The sequence below is a fragment of the Empidonax traillii genome, unplaced genomic scaffold, assembly GCF_003031625.1.
Source record: "Empidonax traillii isolate 1590-97213 ecotype Southwest subspecies unplaced genomic scaffold, ASM303162v1 scaffold166:size2381449, whole genome shotgun sequence".
NCBI classification, from domain to species: domain Eukaryota; kingdom Metazoa; phylum Chordata; class Aves; order Passeriformes; family Tyrannidae; genus Empidonax; species Empidonax traillii.
The window spans coordinates 2,319,108-2,342,565 of NW_020955359.1; the positions used below are offsets into that span (position 1 = coordinate 2,319,108).

Below are 23,458 nucleotides of genomic sequence, written 5' to 3' on the forward strand. Positions count from 1 at the left end.
CTGCCACAAACCTGTTGTCCTTCCTGTCCCCTGCTTGTGTAGCTGGACCAGCATCTGTCACAGGAGGTGTCACTGGCTCCTGGCAGTGGACTTTCTGTCACCTGCCTTCTGTGAAACAGGATGAGTTGAAGTAAAAATTGTTCTTTCTCCTGTTTGGATTTAGGCAGCGCTTTTTTTTTTTTTTTTTTTCCCCAAGTGGGTTGGTAAATGGAGCTTGTCATGGTCACAAAGGCAGCTGGAGAAATACTGCATTTAATGCAACAATCACTTCTGCCTCTGACCTTAATTGTTGGTACATTAGTCCGCTTTCTTTTCTTTTTTCCTTCAGCTCACATACTATTTTTTCCTTCCTTAGCTTGTCTCCTTCAGGGAGTTGCACAAAGAGTAAAGCAACAGTACAGGCTTTGCTTTTCTAGTAATAATTACAAGCTACAAAGCAGCATTTAGACTGTTTAAATGTGTGGAAGTACATTTAATATGTTTATTTGTTTGAAATTTTGTCCCTGCAAATGGAGGAGAGCCGTTGCTGAGTAGATGGTGATTTTTATCTTGGAAAGTGGATGGAGAACATTGAAAGTCAAGACATGATTATTTGCCTTGTTTATAACTGAGTCTAATGTGTTTCTGGTTGAGAGGATCTAAGGATAATTTGGGTGAAAGAGATACTGTCACAGGTGCTATCTGAAACAATTTTAAATCTTCTGCAAAATCACCAAATATTGGGGCAATGTGACTGTCAAAGTATTTTAAGAAAGATAATTTTTGCCTGAATATCTTTTGGATGCAAATGAGAAGGAAAAAAAAACAGAAAACTGCTTCGAATAATAAATTTCAGCACTCACATATGTTCATCACTTGCTCACTATTCTTTTATTTGTGGTGCCAGTTTGTAACATTTCCATTGACTTTATTGGTGTGGAGAAACTGGATGTGCACATTCTCAAGTTCAGTATGCCATTCTTTAATGTTTATGCTGGAGGTGATAAATAAATGCAGTTGTTACAGTGTTGGAATTCTTTCCTTTCTTTGCCAGTTGGGGTGGGGTTTTGGGGTTGCTTGAAATTGGTAAAGCTGATCTTAATACCTGTCCAGATTGAGTGGCAAGGTATTACATTGCCAGGTGTTAATGTAGAGAACGAATAGCTAACTACACAGCTCCCATGCTGGGACAGCTCACTTCAAAGAGCCTCATCCCGAGGGTTATACACATCATTTTAGCTTGTTTAACTGGGGTATCTGTAAATCCAGCAGATTAAAGACACCAAGTAAAAAAGAATCACTGTTTCAGACAAATTGAAGTGAAATGTCAAGCTGATAATGTGGAATTACGTTGAAGTAATTCAGTTTTTCAAGTGAAGGAGGTAGTTTTGCTAAAGTGTCCAAGGCTGCCACCTTGGTCAGCTGGTAAATATTATTAAAGCAGTGGTGTTTGCTTCTAATTACACTTTAGTGGTGGGGTGATGATGAGAGGCTCTAGAATTAGACTTACTGGTAGTTTTCTTGTCAGTTTGGGTTTTATTAATAAATACACCAGGATCTCGAGTTGATTTCTACTTCAACAAGCAAATAAAAATTGTGTTAAGAGGGGCCAGTGTGAGCCTGCAGCTGGTTTAGCAGTGCTGCATTCAGGCTGGGCCTGTAGTTTGCTGTAATTTCCCTAACGTGACTCTGCCTCATCTGCAGTGGAGAAGTGGAAACCAAAGATAAATTAGAAACTGGAAGAAGGGTTTTCTGTTGTGTAACTGGGCACTGGCAGAAAGTGGTGGTTCTGATCTGGGGCTGCTCCCTGGATCACCAGGGGCACTTTGGTGCCCGTCAGGGTTTGCTTGGATGTGCTCTCTGAAGCTGTGGGGCTGCAGTGTCATCTTTGCCTGACGGACTCAGTGCTGATGTGAGATTGGATCCTTCTGGGCCACGTGCAAACTGTTACACATTATAACAGCCGTTTATCTCTCTTCCTTTTTGAGGAGTGGCATATCCGAAAAGTGGATGTTCAGGATAACATGTCCAATGTGTCGGAAGAGAGAAGCACTAGACAACAGGACATTAAGAAAGGACTCCAGTTTATAGAGTATGATTTTGTGGTTTTTATTCTTGTGTTCTTATTCACCTATACATACATATATACGAGATGGAAAGCTCTGGGAAGGTCCTTTTAGTGTAGCACCAGCAGAGACAGGAGAAGGACCTGTGTTTCTGCTCAGAATACTTGCAAACACTGCCATGTTCAGTGGGGAGCAGTCTTAAAGGAAAAACAGAACCCCTCTTTGTTCCTAAACACAGCAGATTGAAGGTGGGAGGTTATTCCTTTTCTGCCTTTGAGGAAATCAACCTTTAATCTTTTTTTGTGAGCAGAAAATGTTGTTGGCCTGAAAATCCACCTTACACTTAAGAATAGCTACCCTAAGGCTAGGTTGCTACTGGAAGGGATGGGTTTGCTCACCACTACCCAAGTGTTTCAACTCTCTGGAGCTGAAATTTAACCTGATGAAAAATAATCTTAGGAGTTAACTTTCATTTGTGTCAATGCCAAATTCTTTTGAAGATCCTGGTTATGTTAAAATCATTGTGAAATTTCACACTAGTTCACTGCTCATATAAGGCATTGTTAGAGAAAGAAGGGGAGAAAAAAAGAAAACTGAGCATTTAAAAATTATTTAGAAACAGAATCTCACTTAACCTCTATGGAAAAGGATTTTTTTCTTCCTGAAAAGGTAGAAGTAAATACCTCTTTTCTGTGCTAGACAAAGTCTCCGTTGCATGTCATACAAAAGAACTCTTAAAATTCCAGTAGTGTCATTGGTATGACTTAATTAAAATTGATGTGTTCTTGTGACAGATAATTTGTCATTTTATAATACTTACAAGAAGATGGCAGTTCTCCTCATGTATAATCTGGTTCTGCACAGTGGAGGAGAGGAAGGAAACTGTTTTTAATCAAACAACCCTGATGTCTAAAACTCTCACATCATTCAGAGCCTTAATACATTTTGAACAGCAGATTGTAACTTTAACAGTGAGTCATTAGTAATAAGAAAGCACACTTTTTAGATGAGATCTCATGCACAGCTCCCTTCCTTGGTCAGGGCAGGCTGTGGGCAAAATGTAGAGACTTGCCTGTTGGAGGAAGAGAGGCTGCTGTTAGTGAGAACCAGCAATCTGCAAGGGATTGTCTCCTAAGCAATCTGTATCATAAATAAAGGCTGTGTTTTTTTGTTTCTAGATCTACTTTGCCCTATCCAGGGACACAAGAACAATATGAGGTAATGAAATATTACTTTAATTTCCAGAGGGGTTTTTAACATGGACCTATCTTATTACAGCTACTCTTGGTTTTGGTCATCATTTAAATAGTGATATGGTATGAATGGTAATTTAAAAAGTCTAAGTATGGGGACTGGAGGACTAACATTAGGATACAGGTATTCAGGTATTTGGGGGTGATGAATTCACTCATATAGCAGTTCAGGTGAAGTCTTTACTGGTGTTGGGAATAAATTTGAGGCATTAATCGAATAAAACAATGTGCTATTCTAAGTAAAGTTCAGAGTAGCACAGCAAAAATGAGATAAAAGGACTTCACTCCCATACACCTTCAGAACATGTTTTGTTTCTGTATGTGCTATGATTTTGGCTTGTATTTTCAGACTCATCTTCTTAGTTTTTTATCTAATGGTAGATGGTTTCATTGGATTTGAGAACATACTAGATAAAAATGCAATTGTTCACATTTTAGATGTAAAAATCCTTTTGCTGTGCAAAAGCAGCCTTTGTGTACTCCTGCTTTACCAGTTGCTATGGCTGCTGCTTGCTGAAAGAATGTATGGAACATTTATATATATATATATCTCTATATATCTCCATCTTTGAGATTGTCTGGGGAAATGTCAGAAGGAAAATACCAATACAGACAAAAGTTTTGTGTTTCACTTTGATTCCATGAGGCTACAAGGGTAATTTTTGTATTTAACAATTTATGTGGAGACATGGAAGTTAACCAAGCTGTTGAGGAGTGTCCCTTCCCTTTTTGCAGTTATTTATCCGAGACCTCGTCAGGAACCTTTTCAATGAAGGAAACGATGTCTATCGGGAGGGTGATTGGAGGGGGTCACTGAGCCATTATACGGAAGCTATAAACATTGCTGATTATGCTAATTCTGAAGAGATCCACGTTTCTGATGATATCCTAGAGAAGCTGCATGTGAACAGGATAGCGTGTTTCTCAAACATGGTAAGCTGCTGCCCAGACTGGGAGTGGGGACACCCAGGAAGTTTGAGGAGTGAAAAACTCTTGGTGGTGGTTTGAAGACTGACGTGTTTCAAATCATCACTTTGGCACCTTGTTAAATTCTTCTTTTTAGAAGTATGATTGAGGTATTTTTAGTTACTAATACTTGGATATTAACATAAGAGTCATACTAGGCTTGGAATTTGATGGAACAGGATTTTTATCTCTTTATACTGCTGATTGCACCTGAGTCTGCTGCTTTCTCTGCAGAACAAGATGGCTGTTGTGAAAAAGCTAAATTTTTTTTGTGACTGGTGGTGGATTTTACATAAATGATGGCCCTGCCTGTTTTTAGTTGCCCAAGTTGGTGACTGAGCAAAACTCATAAATGCAACCTTGGTGAATGTTTTACAGTGTTTCAGTACCTTCATCTAGTACAGATTAAATCCATTATTTCAATGATAATAGTTCTGATTAGTAGATTTTTTTTTTTCTTTTTCCTCCTCCTAGGGATTGCATGAAAAAGTTCTAGAAGACTGTGAGATAGCACTAAGATTGAATGAAAACAATTTCAGAGCTCTCTATAGGAAAGCAAAAGCTTTGAATGAGCTGGGAAGGTATAAGAAGGCTTATGATGCTGTAGCAAAATGTTCTCTTGCTGTGCCACAGGTGGGTAAATTATATATTGAAGATTATTTTTAAAGGTTTGAAACAGATATTATTGAAACAGGTAATACATCAAGACCACTGAAGGTTGTTCCTGTTGGTTTGGGTTTTTTTTTTAATGCAGTAAAATATTTTTTATTTCTCTAAGCATTATTTTGGAAGTGAAAACTGAGAGCAGAGATTACAGTCCCCAAGCTCAGTTTGTTGTGTTCACTTCCAGCAAAAGCAATCAGTCACTTTGCAGTGGGGCTCCAGTGCCATGAACGTTTGCCACAAGCACCAGAACCACCAAATTCTTTGTTTAAAATTCTCTAGGACATGAAGAGAATATTCTGAATATAATTTGAATGTACAATAACTTGAATGTCCAATATTGATTCCAAGCCTTTAGTAACATTCCTGTCCTCCTCCTGAATCCCGTGCTGTGCCCCCTGCTTTGGGCTGTGTCTGGGTTAGCAGCAGTGAGTGGTACAGGAGGAGATGAGCTGCAGACTGAAATGCTGCTCCTAGGGGGATCTGGTTTCTGTGATTGGTTTCTGTGGTTGGCTCGGTTTGTTGTTTTATTTGTTTGTGGGGTGCATCAAGTCAGTTCCTGCAGGACTTTCAGTTTAGTGACATCCCAAACTAATCTCCTTTGGCTGTCTGAGACCCCTCACAGTGGAAGCCAGAACGCTGCGAGTGGGGCTGATTGAGAGGTTTCACTGCAGAAAGGCATTCCTGGTTTGAACTGAAATGCTGATGGAAGCTTTGCATGCTTTGCTCAAAATAGAGCGATCACAGGACAGAATTACTGACTTGCTGCTTTTTCACCTTTCCACATCAAAGTGACAGTGACAGGAGCAGACAAACTGGTGAGCGTAGGTTTGCCTCTTGATATAGAGAAGGTTTCAGTTTTGTTTCCAAAGGCATCAGCAGTTCATCTGAATGTGTAACTTTGGACTTTGGATCCTCACTTTGCACCTCCAGATCTGAATGTTTTTGCTTGAGGTTGATATGCCTTTATATAAGTTTTATAAATAGCTTTTTTTCTAGCTGTGGGACATGATCTGAATACTAAATCTTAAAATAATTTCAATGGATAGTTATTGTAATTACATGACAAAGTGAAATATGTTGTTTTTAACTCAGCTTTTCTGGTTGTGTGGTGCAATTACTCCCAAAATACAGAGTTCTCATTAAATATTCTCCAGTGTCATATAGTAGTTAATATGTTAATCAGGAATGTGGCCCTCAGTTTGTGTTAAAATGACAAAATAAACCCTCATCCCCTCAAAGAACAAACACCCTCCTCAAATAAAAAGAAAAATACCCACCCACAAAAAAACCCAACAAAACTCTTCTCTGAATTTCTCTTGTTTTGGAAAAATCTTTATTTTAAATTCAGATAAATGGGGGGGGAAAAGGATACTGTTCATTTCCTGTCCTTTTCTTTTTAAATTCCCAGTGTTGGAGTAACTTTGCTTGAGGGTAGCTTTATTTTTCATGTTTGGGTTTTAGTCCCATGTGTTTGTGAAAGGATAAAGCTGCATGAAGAGACATCCTGCATTGTGCAGAATGTAGACTGAGATGTAACCAGATGCCTTGGCTCCAGGACACTGCATGGAAATGATGACATCTTATTTATGTCTTTTAGGATGAAAGTGTAATAAAGCTTACCCAAGAACTAGCTCAAAAACTAGGGTTAAAAATAAGGAAAGCCTATGTAAGAGCAAAGGTAAGATCTTACCATTTTACATGAAGGTTTCCCTCTCACGATACCAAGTTTGTGTTTAATGAAAGTATCTTTTCTTTGCAGCCACCCTCCTCAAATTCAGTTCCTAGTGATTTATCAACTCAGGTAAGGTTTTGCATGGTCCAAGTGCAAGCTGAGTGTAAACTGCAGGGAATAATTGTTTCATGATTTCTCCATGGTAAAGGGAAAGTGGTGCAATGGGCATTTTATATGAGATGCTGTTATCTCGCACTGTGGGGTTCTGTTGCTCTTTGTGTTCAGTTTTGCTGTATATTATGGCAGACTGGGACATAATATTATCCTTCCAGTTAGCTTTGTGTAATGAATGTTATCTAAAATATTCATTCCAGTGCAATGCATGTATTTACTTTTAATGTCTCGAGGCAAGAGCATAGTTAATGTGCTTATTTTTTATTTTACTTTATTGACAGTTATCAAAATGAAGAGTGCTGGGATAAAATCCCTTTTACTATATGGACTTGTCCAAATTTGACCTTCATTAGCAGCTGAACTTGCATTTGTCTTGCTGCTTGTAATGTGTCTGAATGGCAGTAATGAAGAGGAGTTAATTTTTATCTTTCAGACTTCTTTCACTGGAATGTAGACAAGTTAGCTGTAAATGAATGAGGAAAAGTAGGAACAGCTCATTTAAGATACCATTTAGACTCTTTCATTCCCTGAAGTATCACTCTTACTTTTGTTGGTTGGTTGCAAATTTCTAGTGGTATTGTGAGTGGATTTCAGTTTGCAAATGGATGCTTTATCTAAAAAATTATTTGACCCTTAAATTGCATTAAGACTTCCTAAATTTCAGATTTTATAAACCCTGCATTTTAGAGCTTACAGTCTTCGTTGTAAATACGTACTTGAAATGTTTAAATGGCTTTTGTGCAAAGTGCTGAGAGGTTTTTTTGTTTTTTTTTTCTTGCTTACAGAATTCTTCTGTAGAAGATATTGAGTTAGGTGAGTTCTTGTGTTACAATACCAATGCTAGGAAGCTAAATATGACATATATATCACATTGTATTTGTTAGGAAATGTCTGAAGAACGTTCATCTTGTCATTTGAGAGTTCTGTGGTAAAAAGTCTGATCTGTTTATCTCTAAAGCTGCATATTTAAGTAGCTGAGCCAATTTCTCTTCGGTCTCCTCATCGTGATGTGATCGTAGCTGCTCCTATAGTGACCATTTCCATCCTGTTCTCTTTAACTTGGAAGAACAGGGAGGGGTGAAAATGCCAAAGATTTAGTAAAATATCAGGTCTGTAACCTTTCCTGTTTTTCTCAATTTGAGCAGTAGATAAACACTGAAACAAAGGTGCACATGAATTGGAAGCTGATGGAAGCTGAAAACATTTAATGTGGTTTTGCTTCAACATTCTTCACATTTCTTCACCCCCTCACCCTCCACACTGGCAGGGTAAAAGTTATACAAGATATTTTCATGTCTTTGAACCTATCTTACCTGTTTCAGATTTATCTGACCAGAAACAAGAGACGGTTTCTGCTGCTGCTTCATCAAACTTTGTTTCTGAAGTGTCTAAAGTGTCACCAGTTCCTGTACCATCTTTATCTGCTGTGATGCCTCTTCAGATGGAAAAGGTCCCTTTGCCTTCTGCAGTGTTGGCAAATGGAGGGAATGTTTCTTTCCCTATGCCAGAGGCATGTTTAGATTGTGGAGATGGAGATATAATTATTGGGGAAGAACTTGATGAATTACTTGATTCTGTGCCTGATCCAGATGAAGGTGTAATGGTAAGACTTTCTTTGTCTGTTTTGTTTCTCCAAAGACTATTCCTATGAGTGGGGTCTTGTATTTTTATGAAGTGGCCAACTGGGTGTTACCTTTCCTGTTTACATTGAGCTGTATTTGTACATAGGTGGATTTTTTTTTTCAGGTGAAAATTCTTGTAAATGTGGCTGTAAAGATATCAGGACTAGAACTGCTACAGAAATACTGTTAGCTACTACCAATACTACTTAGAGAAAGTAATGTGAGAAGTGATTTGAACATTTGAAGTCTGGGCTAGTGTGGGTTTTTTTGGGTGTTTTTGTGCAAATAACTCCACTTAGAACATTAAGGGTGTGTGGGAGTGCTCACCCTGTAGTTGTAGAAACTATAGTTACACAGAAGCAAATAGCTCTGCAGGACAGAAGTACTGGGGCTGTGGCCTTCTGGGGCTCTCACTGGTATCTCTGCAATCAGAGCTCTGTCCAGATCCACCTCCTGGCTAAACAGAAATAGGCCACCATGAGACTGACTTTATATATTTTTAGAACAGATATTAAAGAAATTTAGTTATATGAAGTGTTGTTCCTAATTACACCATCATTGCAGCCCTAGAACAGAACAGTGTTCCTCAGTTGTTGCTCAGAAGGAGAGCTCTGACTGATGAGCAGATGTCTGAACTTATCAGCAGGTTACTGACTCCCTGCTGTGACCCTGCCCGTCGCTTGGAGTATTTACTTTGTACTGCACTAGTATTGCAGTGTTAAATGAGGCTGGGGCATGTTCAATCCTTTAATTAGTTGTGATTTTAATTCCTCATTTAGCTTTGGGTATGGGATTGTAAATCTTCAAATCAGAAATGCTTGGGCTTCTAATTTTCCGGTTTATGCACTTTGTGTTTTCAAAAGTATTTTGAAAATGTAGGAAGTAATTGTTTTGAGCAGATCCCAGGAACTTTGCCACAGTGGAAGCCAGGAGGAAATGCAGTCTTGCAGGACAGACTGCAGGCTCGTGGAGTGTGGAATCTTGAGGGAATTCTAGACTGATAACTTGGGAGGGAAGGATTCTAGACTGATAGCTTGAACAGAGGGAGTTTCACATGGGCCAGACTCTGTGCAGACCTGCTTGGTCAACCTCCAGACAAGGGGGGAGCTTCTGGGGATGGCAGGAGCAAGGGAGGGGAAACTTCCCCACTTGGCTTGTCCTTCATGAAGGTGCACAGAAGGATGAGTTATTTTTCATGGGGGGAAAGAAGATGATGTGGCCTTTGCATAACATGTTACCATTTGATTGTATCTGAGGATTTATTTCAAAGCTAGCTCTTAACTCTTTGTTGTACTGCAATTTAGTTACCCTAGGGTTTGGGTCCTGCAGCTCTTGCAGTACTGTCGTGTACCTTTCATCCATGTTTCTCAGTAGGTTTATAAAAATTTTGCAAAAGCCTTATTAAAAGAAATACCGTGGCAGATTTGTGTTCTTGAGGTTTGGTTTTTTTTTTTTTTTTTTTTTTTTTTTTTTTTTTTTTTTTTTTTTTTTTTTTTTTTTTTTTTTTTTTTTTTTTTTTTTTTTTTTTTTTTTTTTTTTTTTTTTTTTTTTTTTTTTTTTTTTTTTTTTTTTTTTTTTTTTTTTTTTTTTTTTTTTTTTTTGCTGGGGGTGAACACACTTTTTAAATTTATTTTTTTTCCAGCAAACAACAGGAGCCAGAGGACCTATTCCTGCAGGGAGTGTAGCTCCCACTGTTCCTTTCTCTGCCTCTTTGTTGGGGACGCTGCCAGTTAGTGCAGGATTTGTTCCTTCACCTTCTCTTTCAGAAATCTTTTCACAGCCTTTGGCTTCTTCTCTGGAAAACTTTTGTTCACCTTTAAGCACCTTTTCAATCAGTGACCCAAAAAGAGGTAAGAAACGAGCCTTAATATTTAACCTTTTGTGATGAGAGTTGTGCATGAGCCAGCTGGCTTTTCTTTTTAACAAATGAGTTTTCACGACTATTCAGTAATATTCAACACTTAACATTTCATCTCTGCTAGTGGGTTTTGAGTGCTGGTTGTACACTAGAATTTATAAGTAAAACTTTTGTTTCCTTGGGGTCTGCATAAGCACTGTCCAAGCTCCCTCAGTTCAGTTTTTCTAGATTGTATAAATTTATTTGTTTCAGGTGAATGAGTTTAAAGAAGAAACAGTTTTCCTTCCAAGTTTGGTTTTTTTTTATTTAAAACAGAGATGTTCTTGCAGCTTAAACCATTTGTCATGATTTGGCAATAAACAAGAATTACAAAAAGGGTAATATAGCTGTGTACTCTGAAAAGATACAAGTATTACATTCAAAACATAAGGACTGGAATTATGTAGTGAAATCAGGTATGTGAAATAGGATATAAATAGTCAGTGAACTAGAAAAGATAAAATAGTTTTGTCTCTAATTACAAATGTTACAGGACAATGTTGTATTTAGAAAGAAGGCAGAGTTACAAAATAAAACTTAAGAAGAATCCTCTTAACCCTCTTTCAGCTCATTCTCTCATAGTCAGGTGTTGCTTATCTCACTACCCTTTTTGTACTGCACAAATATCTTTATATTGCCGCAGTATCTGCCTGTGAAGCTACCGCTGATAGTAATTTTTCAGCTCAGATGTTTTGCAAGGAGCTTTTACATAACCGAAAAAAATTTATCGTAGCAAAAAAGCCCCCAACTTTGGTGCTTGTCAAAAAACCTTTAATACTTCTCAGGAATGATAAATAATTTTTTTTGCATAGGATGTTCTGGGGAACTGATATAATTCAAACTTCTTGATTTTCCTCTAGACATCTCAAGTTCAGCTCCTAGAGATGGCACACCAACACTTAGCAGCAATAACTCCCCGTTGTTTGTACGTATTTTTCGTGTTTTCTTTCACTTCAGTTCAAGTGTTAACACCTTGAAGGCTTTGCACGGGTCTGAATTTTTACCGTGGAAGTTTCTATTTTTAAAATAAAAAGGCATTTTTAGTGTTAAAATAGGATTCTGGCTTGGAAAACAGTTGCACAGGAGTTCACAGAGACAGTAACTGAGCACAAGAAAAAAATGCACAGATGTTGGTTTATATATGCAAATTTTGAATGCTGTTGCAACCACTTTTCCATTCTGAGGGAGCTGCTGTAAAATGCAGTATAAAATGAACAGTATAAAATCTCTTATGATCTGAGTGCCAAATACTGGGAATCCTGAAGAGCTGTCCTAGTACAGGAACAGAGCAGATACCACCTTGTGTCTAGGTATCTCTCTGTATTCTGGTCATGCCGTGTGGTTTCAGTTGTGCTGCTGGCATGGATTAAATGGGGAAGGGTGACCCCCTTCTGAGCCAGGATGGAGTAATGATTGGCCTGACAAGGGCTGTTCTCCCTGTACCTGCTTGGGTCTTGTTTTATGCTTATTCTGTGCTGTGTTAACAGCCTTTGTAAAATTTCTATGTCCCTTCTTAGACCTGTGTTTATGTTTTATATTATGATTTTTTTTTTGGTGGTAGTCTTTTTATGCTTTGAAGAATAATTTTAGTAGGTTGAATTTGAATTGTAGATAAATAAATTATTTGGATCAAGTAAAATATACTTTCTTTCAACAGATAAATGGTCCTAATAGTTTGTTTGGGTCCGAAAATTACATGGGAATTGCAGGCCAAAGTAGAAATGACTTTTCAAATGTTTTTAGCAGTACAACTGCTAATATACCTGTATCTTCAGCACTTGGGGGAAGAAACCCATTAGAAGGCACACATGAGCTAAGACAGGCCTGCCAGTTATGTTTTGTCAAAAAAGGTAAGGGGCTTTTGGACTCGATTGGTTTGATTTCCGTAAATTTCAAATGCTTAATGTTCATAATAAACCACTGTTGGCTTCTAAACCACGTTAATCCTGACTCGTTCTTTGCAGATGTAGCGCTGTCCTGTGATTGGTAAAATATTTCAACCACTTTTGTCTCCTTTCTTCTTGTCTTTATTTCTTGTCCTAATGGATTCTTGATTCCTAAACCCCCCCAATCACCACACGCTCTCCCCAGGCTGTGTGAGGTCATTCACATTCTGTGTTCGCTTTCCTCCCAAACCCCAGGGTTCTGTGAAGAGTGACACCTTTGCTCAAGACTAAATAAAAACTTGCAATACTCTCTCTGATTGGCCCTGGGGAATTGAACTGCAGTTCAAAGTACCTGGTAACCTTCACATCCCGTCTGTTTTATTGTTCTTTCAAACTAATTCTGAATCGTAATCATGAGGCTTCCAGACCTTGGTAATAATTAACTCCACTGTATTGACTCAAAGGAGCTTAACCAGTATTGGTCTCTAATATAACTAATCTTTTAGGCCTCAGCTGTTGCTGTTAAACAGAGGCATATTTTAAAGGCAATAGCTTTTATTAAGACTAATCTTAAATATAAGCGTTGTGTTTATAGGCATAATTGATATTGATACACTAATAAAAGAGTTAAATCGAGACATTTAGGGGATGACTATTGTACTTTTAAGAACTTCTACATTTAAAATTATTTTTATAAGAAAAATCCATGAAGTGATGTTTAAAAAACCATAGGACACATTTTCATAAAAGCAGGAGCTATAAAATATTTGTGGAAATACTTAGCCTGTTCCTGGCTTCCTTTTTGTGTTAACACATCTACTCCCTCTGTTTCTTTCCATCCCTATCAAAGCCTTTAAGTGTCTCCTGCTTTTACTGCCTTTTGAAATTGTACTATTCCATCATCATCTTGTCAGAGAAACTGGGTCATACTCTTGTTTTTCAGTCTCATAAACAGCAAAATTCACTGAGCATTGCTCATCTTCAGACTCTCTCCCTGATGTCTTCATTTGCTGTCGTCCTAAAGGCAGAGTTTAAAGCTGGGCTTATTTTTGCTCCCAGAATCAAAAGTTCTGGGATTGGCATTTATCTTTTTGGCATGTGTGTACTTCTTACAGAGTGTGTTTTGTCCCTGAACGTAGTCCCTGTTCTAATAAAACCAAAGTTGAAGGTTAAGAGAGTCATTTACTGATTATTAGAATCCATCTGCATTGACTTACTATAAAAAAGGAATTTAAGTTTTAAACTGGTGTTATGGGAATGTATACTTTGACAGCACTTTGCTGTCTCAAACTAATCCTAAGTTTGTAACACAGCATCCCTCCCCAGATATAAAATAACATGTGGGTTTTTTCTTGCTGAGACTGCTCCTTTTGTAAGTATTTGGGGTTTTTTTCTGTTCTGCTCAACATGATGCTTAATGACTTTTGGTTCTTCAGAACTGCTGGTGCAAGTAGGAGTTCTATACAGTGTGTACTTTGCTTTTGGGCTTCTGTGCCAGTGTTTGTATGGTAATGTTACCATTTGCTGCAGTTTATGCAAATACAAGCAATTTTCTGTGATTGTTTCAGGTCCTAAATTATTGGACTACGCTTACCACCCCAATTTAGAACATAAATGTAAGAAGGATATTTTAATTGGCAGAATAAAAAACTCTGAAGATAAATCATGGAAAAAAATACGGCCAAGACCAACAAAGACACAGTATGTGGGCCCATATCATATATGTAAAGGTAGGTGTTCCAGAGAGGAGGATGTTAATGCCTCCACTCAAAGGAATGTAGTTCAGCTTCTCCATAGCGAGGTACAGAGTGAAGTTTTATTCTTGCTCATGGGAGGTGGAGAAGGAAGTTCTGGGTTGTTTATAATATCAAAGGAGAGCCATATTTTGACTGGTAATGTGGTTATTTAGAGAACATGCACTGTGCTTCTGTATTGTTCTTCATCAGGAATAATTTTGCTTTCAAGTGCTGGGCGATTACTCTTAAAAGGAGCAACAAAAAAGCATTTTCTCTTAGACTTTTGCAGTATGAACCTCCACTTATGATGTAAGCAAGGTGACTTGTGGATTAATGAACAGCTTTATTTAAGCACAGGTTATTCTGAGTTTTCTGCATTGTTGCCTTAGGCTGGTGCAGGATAGTTGATGGAGGTTTTACATTTTCAGCAAGTCATTCAGCATCGGGTCTTGTGACCCATTTAAAACTGATGTTCGTAGCTTCTTTACTAAAAACATTTGAAACGGAGAGGGTGGAAGTTTCAAGATGAACTCCCACTAAAAGCTGTTACCAAAGCAGTGCCCCATTTGCTGCTGTGTTTTCAGATGTGGCTGCTGAGGAGGAGTGCAGGTACCCGGGTCACTGCACGTTCGCGTATTGCCAGGAGGAGATCGACGTGTGGACGCTGGAGCGCAAAGGAGCCTTCAGTCGAGAGGCCCTTTTTGAAGGAAGTGCAAAGATCAACTTGACTGTGTCCAGGCTTCTGCAGGAACATCATGGATTATTTATGTTTCTTTGTGAGGTGCTGCTTTATTTCTAATAACACAGTAAAAATTAGAATAGATACGAAAATTACCTGGAAAGAAACGCTTTGGTTCATGCCTACTTTGTAAATTTTGAAGTGGATGTTCAATAATAACCTGACTAGCTTCACTTTAGAGACCAGATAAAGTATCTGTTAAAATCTTTGAGGTAAGGTATATTTTGAAATGTACCCAGTACCTACTGTATAATTACTTTTTCTGTATTCCAGAAATGTTTTGATCACAAACCCAGAATAATAAGCCAAAGGAACAAGGATAACTCATCTTCTTGTTCTCACCCTGCTATGCATGACTTTGAAGATAACAAGTATGTTTGAAATACCATCTCTATAAGTTTCAAATTAAAAGCAAAGTGTTTAGGGCAGTTTTGAATAGTGACTTTCATTTCATACCTGGCGATTGACTTCTCTTCCCTGCTAACTGACTGTAATGCTTTGGCAGCATAGGCAAGACAGACTTACAAAACAAGGGTTGACTCATGTAACTAAATTAAAGTGAACTATTTCTTTATCAATGATTCACGAGGGATCCACCCTCATCTTTGAATCTTAGGAGTTTTGGTGTCAGTTTAATAGCTTATCTACCTGGTGAGCTGTATTGATCTAAGTAGATGTATGATGTAAATTAATATAGGAATTTGTAACTTTTCTCTTTGATCTATTTTGCTTATCTTGCTGCAGTTTTAACTCAGTTAAGAACAGGTTTACCTTGATTGCAGTGAATAAAATAGACTACAGTCCTTATTAACTCTGGTGATAAAAAAAAAAAAAAAAAACAGCGTGAGGAATGTGTTTTTAATTATTCTTTAACAAAGTTCTAATAGCTGTAATAGTATTAAATAAATTTTGGAGAATTAAGAGACTTACATTTTTGTATGATGGAAACATAAGTGGGAGCATTTGAATTGTTTTGTTTGTTCTGCAGTTCCCTATGTTGAGAAAACACTGCAGCTACAAGAGCTGGGCTGTTACTGCAGGGCATCACCTCTGTCTTTAATGGTGTTTTACAGAAGAATAAGTACTTGTGTTAGTAGTTAGATCAGGGTATGTACTTGAAAGTGGACATTATTATGCTTCCCCTCTGGGAAACCAGTGATGCAATTGGATTGAGTTCAGTAATGCTTTGCAGAAGAGGGACCTGGATTTCACAGGAGCAGTTTAGCGATGTTTGTTTACTTGGCCTAGAAATGACCCTTGCATGTGACCTCCTCCTGGAAACTGTTTTGTCTTTCTCCTTTCAAATAAAAAGTGTTTAAAAGACACTTGAATAATCTGTGATGCGGGGTGGTCGTTTCAAGAAATACCTAAAACCGGCTGTTTTCAAAACAGGTGCCTTGTCCACAGTTTGCGAGAAACTATGGTGAAATATTCCAAAATCCGCCCTTTCCAGCTCCGATGTCAGCTTGACCTGTGCAGACACGAGGTGCATTTCGGCTGCCTGCGAGAGGATAAATGCTTTTATGCTCACAGTCTGGTAGAGCTTAAAGTCTGGATAATGCAGAAGGAAACAAGTGCGTTTTGCTTTACTCTTCATGGTCTTGCCACTCCAACCTTGTCTCCGCTCCCTGTGAAATCAGCAGCTTGGGATCAGGCAGGGAGCAGGCAGGAGCAATCTGGTGTCTCTCAGCTTGGCTTTTGGAGAGTTTTTCTGTGATACAGTGCAGCTTTTATAATTACCTGGTCACGATGGGTTTAGTGCCATGTTTAAACAACTACTCAAAGATGCACCTTGACTTCTGTGAACAATCTGTAATTTAAAGAACTTGTATGCTTTTCAGCGTGATGATACATACAGTATTTCTGTTTTGGAGGCCCTCATGATATCTCTAAGTATATATATTTGTGTGTATGGATGTAAATGGATATCCATGGTATACACACATACACGTGTGTGGGAATATTTACACAGTGTATCAAAAGTGATAAAAGCTTTGGGGCTTCAGTTGCATCCCAGTTTGAGCATGTCTATAATGCCACAACAGTCATAAGTACTCAAGCACTTTCCCCCCTTCCTTTCCAGGTATTTCACATGATACTATTGTTCAGGAATCAAAGAAATACTGGCAGAACATGGAAGCTAGTGCACATGGATCACAGGTATTTTCATTTTTCCATTCAACTGAGTCTGCAGTGACTCTGGTGATAATTCTTTTTTAATGTATGGAGCTTATTTTAGAATTTATTTTTTTTAATGATTTCGAAATAATCTCTTTCAGTGTAGACTTTCTTCAGCTTGTTTCACTTAGACTAAAATGCCTGCTTTGCTGCTATGCAATTTCTTGTTTTGCTTTGCTTATTCTGTCATAGGTTGAACATGAACATAAATATAATTTCAAAGTCAGCTGCCATAGGGCAATTATCTTTTCCATGTGGAGGACTTTTATGTGTTTAGTTTGTATATATTACCACAACTTCAGGGTACATAGACCTAAACCAGAAATAATTTAAATAAAAAAAATGCATGTGTTAAGAAAGGTCTAGTTTGAAATGGCAGGCTGAGCTGTGTGAAGGTGTACAGTAATACCTGCTCCCCAACATGTGTTGAAAACTGGTGCTATAGGGGGTAATTCATAATTATGTATGGATTTCTTTGCAGATGCAAAATACCTTTTACTGTTGTTGTTATTTTTTTTGGCTTAAGATTCTTGGGAACCAAATGAAATACGGATCACTTAATTTGAAGATGAAGTTTGTTTGTGGTCAGTGCTGGAGAAATGGCCAAGTTAATGAGCCAGACAGAAACAAAAAATACTGTAGTGCAAAGGCCAGACACCCGTAAGTAAGATCAAACAGTGAAACTTTACCTGATTTTTTTTTTCAGCCATATAAAACCTGTTTTGGGAAACTTTGTTGCTTCTTAGCAAAGAGTCATACTAGGAATTAAAAACCCCAAACATATGGAAGTAGAACAGTCATCTCTTTGTAGCACGTCAGTAATTGGTACTGAGAAACACTTTGGTGGCTACAAAAGTGTTTTATGTTTTGGTTTTTAAATTATCAGTTTCAGTAGAACTGAGTTAAATCTCAAATATATGGCAAAAACTTTGTAAAGAACTTCTCTGAGCTGTCCTGGTTCTGCTTCTGTGGACACAGTGGGGCTTTTTTTAAACTGTATTTCCTCTCACTGAACGCATCTGGTTTTCAGATGGACCAAAGATCGCCGTGTGGTGCTCGTAATGTCTAATGAACGCAAGAAGTGGATGACCATCCGTCCCCTTCCTGCAAAGAAACAAGTGCCTCTGCAATTTGATGTATGTTAACCTGAAACTAGTATTTTGGTTAAGAAAACAGAGCAGTTGGGCTGGTTTCATCAGCTCAGCAGGAATTCCCATGGGAGGTGGTGGGAATCTGTACATCATGTTTCTGAGTTCAGCCTTAGGAAAGCCCTGATCTCACGTGCTACTACTGAAGCCCTTTCTCATGAGTGGAAGTAAATACTTCAGAAATAATTGATACATCTCTGTGGTCTGGTAATGTGGTAGGAGGCAAAAAGCACTCATAGTACTTGTTTCCAGCAGTTTGGTTTTTTTGAAATGAGTTTTTTCTAAAATAAACATGATTTTGTTTCTCGTGCTATATAAATGTCTGACTGGGAGGGGAAACACTAGCCAAGGCTGAAAAAAAAATTCCACTAGCATCCATTTTACTTTAAATTCATAAGGATTTTTTTTTTTAATTCATGTTCCAGTTGTGCAATCATATTGCTTCAGGCAAGAAATGTCAGTATGATGGAAACTGCTCATTTGCTCACAGTCCTGAGGAGAGAGAGATGTGGACCTATATGAAGGAGAACAGCAGTAAGTAGAAGAGTAGATTCTATCATGCTGTAAATCTAACTGTTCTGCTTTTCATTCTTGTATCTCAGTTATTTTTTAATCTACTTTCTTTCACTGTCTTTTGTAGTAAACCTTGCAGGTGCCCTTTTAATTTGAATAAACCCAGCCTGGGTATTCAAAACCAGTATTAAATAAAAACAGCTGTATTGTATATTTGTTGCTTGATGTGCTTTTCAACAGTAGTTTCTATCATTTTTTTAGGTGTCTTAGAATAGTGTATTGATCCCTGCAGCAATATTGTTTGGGGTTTGTACTTTACATTGCCATGTGTGCACACATGGATTCTGTTGAAAACAGCGAGGAAAGCTCTTTGTGGAACAATCCCCTCCAGTGTATTTACTGGGAATTATCATTCACTTGCTGACCTGTTATACTACTAGTGTGACTGGGGAGAAATCATCAAAAATCAGAAGTTAAAATTACATAAATGATCAGATCCTGTTCTGCAAGGAAGCAGACTAAATTTACCAAAAACTGTAGCACATGTTACACTAGTACTTTGAAATTCAGGTATGATACTCAGTGGCACAGTTGTTACCTGTGCCTTGGGTGCCTGTCCAGAAACAGGTCTTGCTTTCCTCCCTGTAGGCACAGCAGGGTCTTGGTAAGTAGCCAGAGACTCCTGTTGCTCTTGGCTCTTCATCTCTAAACTGTAACTGCCTACATTTGTTTTCTTCCTGTTTTTCTTCTTACAATAGGTGGGGACTGAATTAAGCTTTGCAAGCTCAGTCATTTATCTAGTGTTCTCAAACTCTTGCCTTAATTGCTAATTACTTATTTTAGCTTCTGCTCTCATTAGTTCAAGACTTGGAGCAGTTGTATGACATATGGCTAAAAAGTCAAAAACCAGAAAAAGGAGATGATGCAGCTGCTCAGGCAAACAAAGAAAATGGGAAGCAAATTCACATGCCAACTGACTATGCTGAAGTTACAGTAAGTAATCATGGCTGTAATCCTAAATCCAAGTATGGGGGGGGATTTTTTGTGTGGGTTGCTTTTTTTCCCCAGTCAGTAACTTGACATTGCTGCCCTCATTGTCTTGGTGCTTCCTTAGTCCATTGCTAGCTACGCTAAATGCAAACACTAGCTACGCTAAATGCAAACACTGACACTGTAAAGCAGTTCTTCTAAAGCCAGTGGAGACTGTTAAAATAACTACCTCTTTAAGGAAACAACAATTTACAGACCAACATAGGGCATTCAAAATGTATTAGGAGTGTTTCTGTGCTTAAAGCATTGAAATCTCAATGTTCTGTTTTCAAATTCCTTGTAAAACAGGTGGATTTTCACTGTTGGATGTGTGGGAAGAACTGTAATAGTGAGAAGCAATGGCAGGGTCACATTTCTTCTGAAAAACATAAAGAGAAGGTTTTCCACACTGAGGATGATCAAAACTGCTGGCAGTATCGCTTTCCAACGGGATATTTTAGCATTTGTGATAGGTATGTGGTTTTTAAGATGGCAAAAATGATGAAAAGTGACCGTTTAAATAATTCAGTTACTGGTTTTGACAAAGTTTCTAGTATTTGTTGCTTTGCATGCATCTTTCTACAAGAAATTAAGTAATTAACAGTATTTTAATGTACTTCAGCACTCAGGGAGTGACAGGGTGCCTCATTGTGGAGCCAAATGTGTGTGTGATGTTAATAAAGGGTTGCAGGTTCATAGCAGCTGTATGAAATGAATATTGTTTGGTACTGTTACGAGTGTACTTAGGCAGTGCATATTAATTAGCTGTAGAGCACACGAACAGTGCCTTGCTGGACAGTGATCCTGGAGCTCTAAGGCAAGTAGAAATGTTGGCATCAAACCCAGTTTGTTATTAGAAATCATTTATGACCACGCTGTTGGTTTTTCCCCAGCATTGGTTGTATGTTTTGCTGCTCCCTTTAATTCTCAAATGCAGCCTGTTTACCTGCCTGCAGAAGACTTTCTTATAAATCTATTGAAAATTCTTTCCACTGTTGGAATCTTTTTGGAAGGCTAAACTCTTTGGCATTCTGGAGTTAAAGGTTCAGTTTGCTGAACTGTTATTCAGTTGGTCACTCCATTTCCAGTGAAAGGGTTTGAGTGCTTTAGAGATCTTGAGAAATTGCACAGTTATTTTTCATTTGCAGTCTTTGCATGGAAGCTCACATGCCCCTTTGCTAAATATTTAAGTAACATTGTAAGTGTATTTGATGTTTTGACCATAGCAGACCTTGAGTGTGCAGCATAAAGTGAATACAAACTGGCATGCCAAGTTGTATTGAGTATTCTAAAATCAAATTTAGTTAACAAGGGTAATTAATTAGTTGGATTTTTTTATCAATAGCAGTTCTTTAAGTTAGTGAGTTAAATAAGGTATTCATTGATATGAATTTGAAAGTTTCAAGCATTAAATGAGTCAATAAAGTAGGAGCATGAAGAACAGAAAGAAAAGAGCCATCTCTTGTCCTCTGTAAACACTTGACAGCTGGGAAAGGAAAATAAAATCAAATGTAAACAGAGTTAGTATCATCTTACTTTAAAAGTAAATACTCATTTAAAGTTTTTTTGTCCCTAATATGTAGTGTATTGGAAAAACATGATCTGAAGAAAAATTCTAGGCAAAATAGTGATCACGGTAATTCTATGAAAACAATATTTAAAATCTGTCTTGACAGATATATGGCTGGTACTTGCACTGAAGGAAACAACTGTAAATTTGCCCATGGAAATGCTGAACTCCGTGAGTGGGAAGAACGAAGACAAGTTTTAAGAATGAAGCTCAGCAAAGCAAGAAAAGACCACTTGATTGCTCCCAGTGATAATGATTTTGGAAAATATAGTTTTTTGTTTAAAGATTTAAACTAATACTGAGATGACACATACATGTTATCAGCTGGAAGCATAAACCAGAAAATTTGACAATAATCAAAAGCATGTGACAGAAAAGCTGCAGGTTTTCTGCTTTTATTGGCATATATTGTTCCTCCTGAACAGCAAAGTATAGTAGATTTAGGGGGATTGAGCAGACCTGTCTATGCTCTCATGAAACAGAGTGGTGATAAAAAAAATCTGAAGTATTATGTGCTTACTCACCTTCTGTTGGACAGAAAGTTAGGAAATAGAAGGGGGGGAAGAGTGGTTATAATATCTAGGGAGCCCCCCTAGTCTCAGACCTTCAGTTGAAAAACTTTAAGGTATCAAGGTATTGCAAAAGAGAGTGTTATGGGCTAAGAAAATGATGGATGAAAATTCTTCAGATCTTTTAATGGAGAGGATTTGTTTAAAACAAAGTTTGCTACTTATCTATATGTAGGTTGCTAAAAAGGATTTTCTTATTAAAGATTTTAAACAAAATAACCATTTAACTACAATATATGTTGAATGGGTATTTTTTCTCTATTTGTATGTTTCAATATAATTACTGAAAAAGGATCTTGGGAGGAAAAAAGTATTAATTTTTGAAAATGAAGTAGTTAAAATTCTGTTTCTTGGTCTTTGCTGTTTAAATGATGATTTTGAAAGATTACACTTGTATGTCAGTATTGTGTATTATTGTATGGACTAATGTTGCCTGTAATAAAGAGAACTTTACACAAAGCTGTTTTCTGCATGTAGCCTCTCAGGATTGAGATTTTTGTAAAAACAAAACAATGATTTGCCAGTTTAGCAAAAGCTTGAGCACACGTAGCTAAAAGTTTACTCGGTTGGTATTTGTGTCGCTCGCTGCTTGTTTGCGGTTTTCTGTATTGTCGTTAGCTCATCACTACAGTTACAAAAATGGCAAATAATTTGCAATGTAGACAAGCAATTTGGAGCTGTGTGGTGCTGGGACACGTTTTCAGCCCTTGGCCATGGGCATGAGCCAATAACTCAGCTGCAAGGTGGATGGTGCTTCCCACTGCCTTTCCTGCAGAGCATAGGACGTGGAAAACCATTCAGGAGCTGAGGTGACTCCTGACTGATGAGCCCTTGCGCTTCCAGTCACTGGAGCTTCTGTTGTGTTTTGGCTTCTCTGCAGATCCTGCTTTCAGCTCTTTGTATGTTCACTGATTTCCTTTCCCCCTCTCAAGTAAGCTGTTTTCAGTCAGTCATTCAAAATAGCTAATGTTAGGTTTGGTTTTTTCCCCCTCCTTCCAAGAGTATTTTTCTCTGTTCCTGGCTGACCTTATATAGTTAAAAGAGCTTTAAGAATGACCTCAGTAGCTTGAATGTAGTCATTGGGCAGATATTGTGTATGTGTAAAAGGTGTTGGACCAAAGTTCAGTGATACCCAATACACGACATGGATGATGTGTCCCTTTTGCTGCACAGAAAGCACAATAACTACGAAACCACCACCTTGTGCTTCAGTCATGGCTTGGGGATCTTGGGAAGTAACTGCTCCTCCCAGGCTGGGCTGCAGTGCATTGGAGTACAGGATGCAGACAAACGAGCTCTCGGTGCTTGAAATACCACCCGCTGCAGTGCTGATTTTTTTACATTGTTTGTAATAAACTGAGCGTGAGACAAGAGTACTGTGGACACTGTTATTTGTGTGACAAAACCTGATTGTATCGTGTGCCTTTCTGAATTGTTTTTTTCTCAATTTTATGCTTTCATTGTTTAATTGTATAAGTGCTCTGTAAATCACTGGAAGTAATTCTAGGAAAAAGAAAATACTAAAACATGAAACCCTCGTTCCGTAAGGCCGGTGTGAAATCCTTCCTGGGGGCTGGTGGGGAGTGACCGCCGTGGGGGGGTCAGGGGTTATTCCCTCGGCGATCGCGGGACTCGCGGCGCTGCCCTGTGGGGAGCAGGAGGCGAGCAGAGCGATTCCAGTCCCGGAGCAGTTCCCGTCTGGCCGGGGCCGGGGCGCTCCCGGCGGGCCCCGCGCGGGCTCAGGGCGCGGACGTGGCGGCGGCGGGTTGGCGGGCGGAGGGGGCGGGTTGGCGGG

At 38.3% G+C, this 23,458-nt stretch overlaps 1 protein-coding gene across 3 annotated transcripts in view; it reads left to right on the top strand.

The window, feature by feature from the left end:
* ZC3H7A (zinc finger CCCH-type containing 7A) overlaps positions 1 to 23,210 on the top strand; it is a 26,618-nt gene extending 3,408 nt beyond the window's left edge. For 2 of the 3 annotated variants that reach the window (XM_027885422.1, XM_027885421.1), the window contains exons 2-23: positions 1,968 to 2,071; positions 3,224 to 3,263; positions 4,034 to 4,231; positions 4,739 to 4,897; positions 6,528 to 6,608; positions 6,690 to 6,731; positions 7,562 to 7,589; positions 8,099 to 8,379; positions 10,041 to 10,248; positions 11,156 to 11,220; positions 11,953 to 12,145; positions 13,750 to 13,911; positions 14,502 to 14,698; positions 14,930 to 15,027; positions 16,049 to 16,230; positions 16,740 to 16,816; positions 17,361 to 17,494; positions 17,865 to 17,970; positions 18,408 to 18,516; positions 19,355 to 19,488; positions 19,834 to 19,997; positions 21,201 to 23,210. In XM_027885422.1, the coding sequence (XP_027741223.1) occupies positions 2,004 to 2,071; positions 3,224 to 3,263; positions 4,034 to 4,231; positions 4,739 to 4,897; positions 6,528 to 6,608; positions 6,690 to 6,731; positions 7,562 to 7,589; positions 8,099 to 8,379; positions 10,041 to 10,248; positions 11,156 to 11,220; positions 11,953 to 12,145; positions 13,750 to 13,911; positions 14,502 to 14,698; positions 14,930 to 15,027; positions 16,049 to 16,230; positions 16,740 to 16,816; positions 17,361 to 17,494; positions 17,865 to 17,970; positions 18,408 to 18,516; positions 19,355 to 19,488; positions 19,834 to 19,997; positions 21,201 to 21,390 (2,916 nt within the window). In that variant the 5' untranslated portion in view covers positions 1,968 to 2,003 and the 3' untranslated portion in view covers positions 21,391 to 23,210. Of the gene's footprint in view, positions 1 to 1,967; positions 2,072 to 3,223; positions 3,264 to 4,033; positions 4,232 to 4,738; positions 4,898 to 6,527; positions 6,609 to 6,689; positions 6,732 to 7,561; positions 7,590 to 8,098; positions 8,380 to 10,040; positions 10,249 to 11,155; positions 11,221 to 11,952; positions 12,146 to 13,749; positions 13,912 to 14,501; positions 14,699 to 14,929; positions 15,028 to 16,048; positions 16,231 to 16,739; positions 16,817 to 17,360; positions 17,495 to 17,864; positions 17,971 to 18,407; positions 18,517 to 19,338; positions 19,489 to 19,833; positions 19,998 to 21,200 lie in introns of all 3 variants that reach the window. The other variant, XR_003571397.1, reaches the window with a different exon arrangement.
* Positions 23,211 to 23,458: the final 248 nt, after the last annotated feature.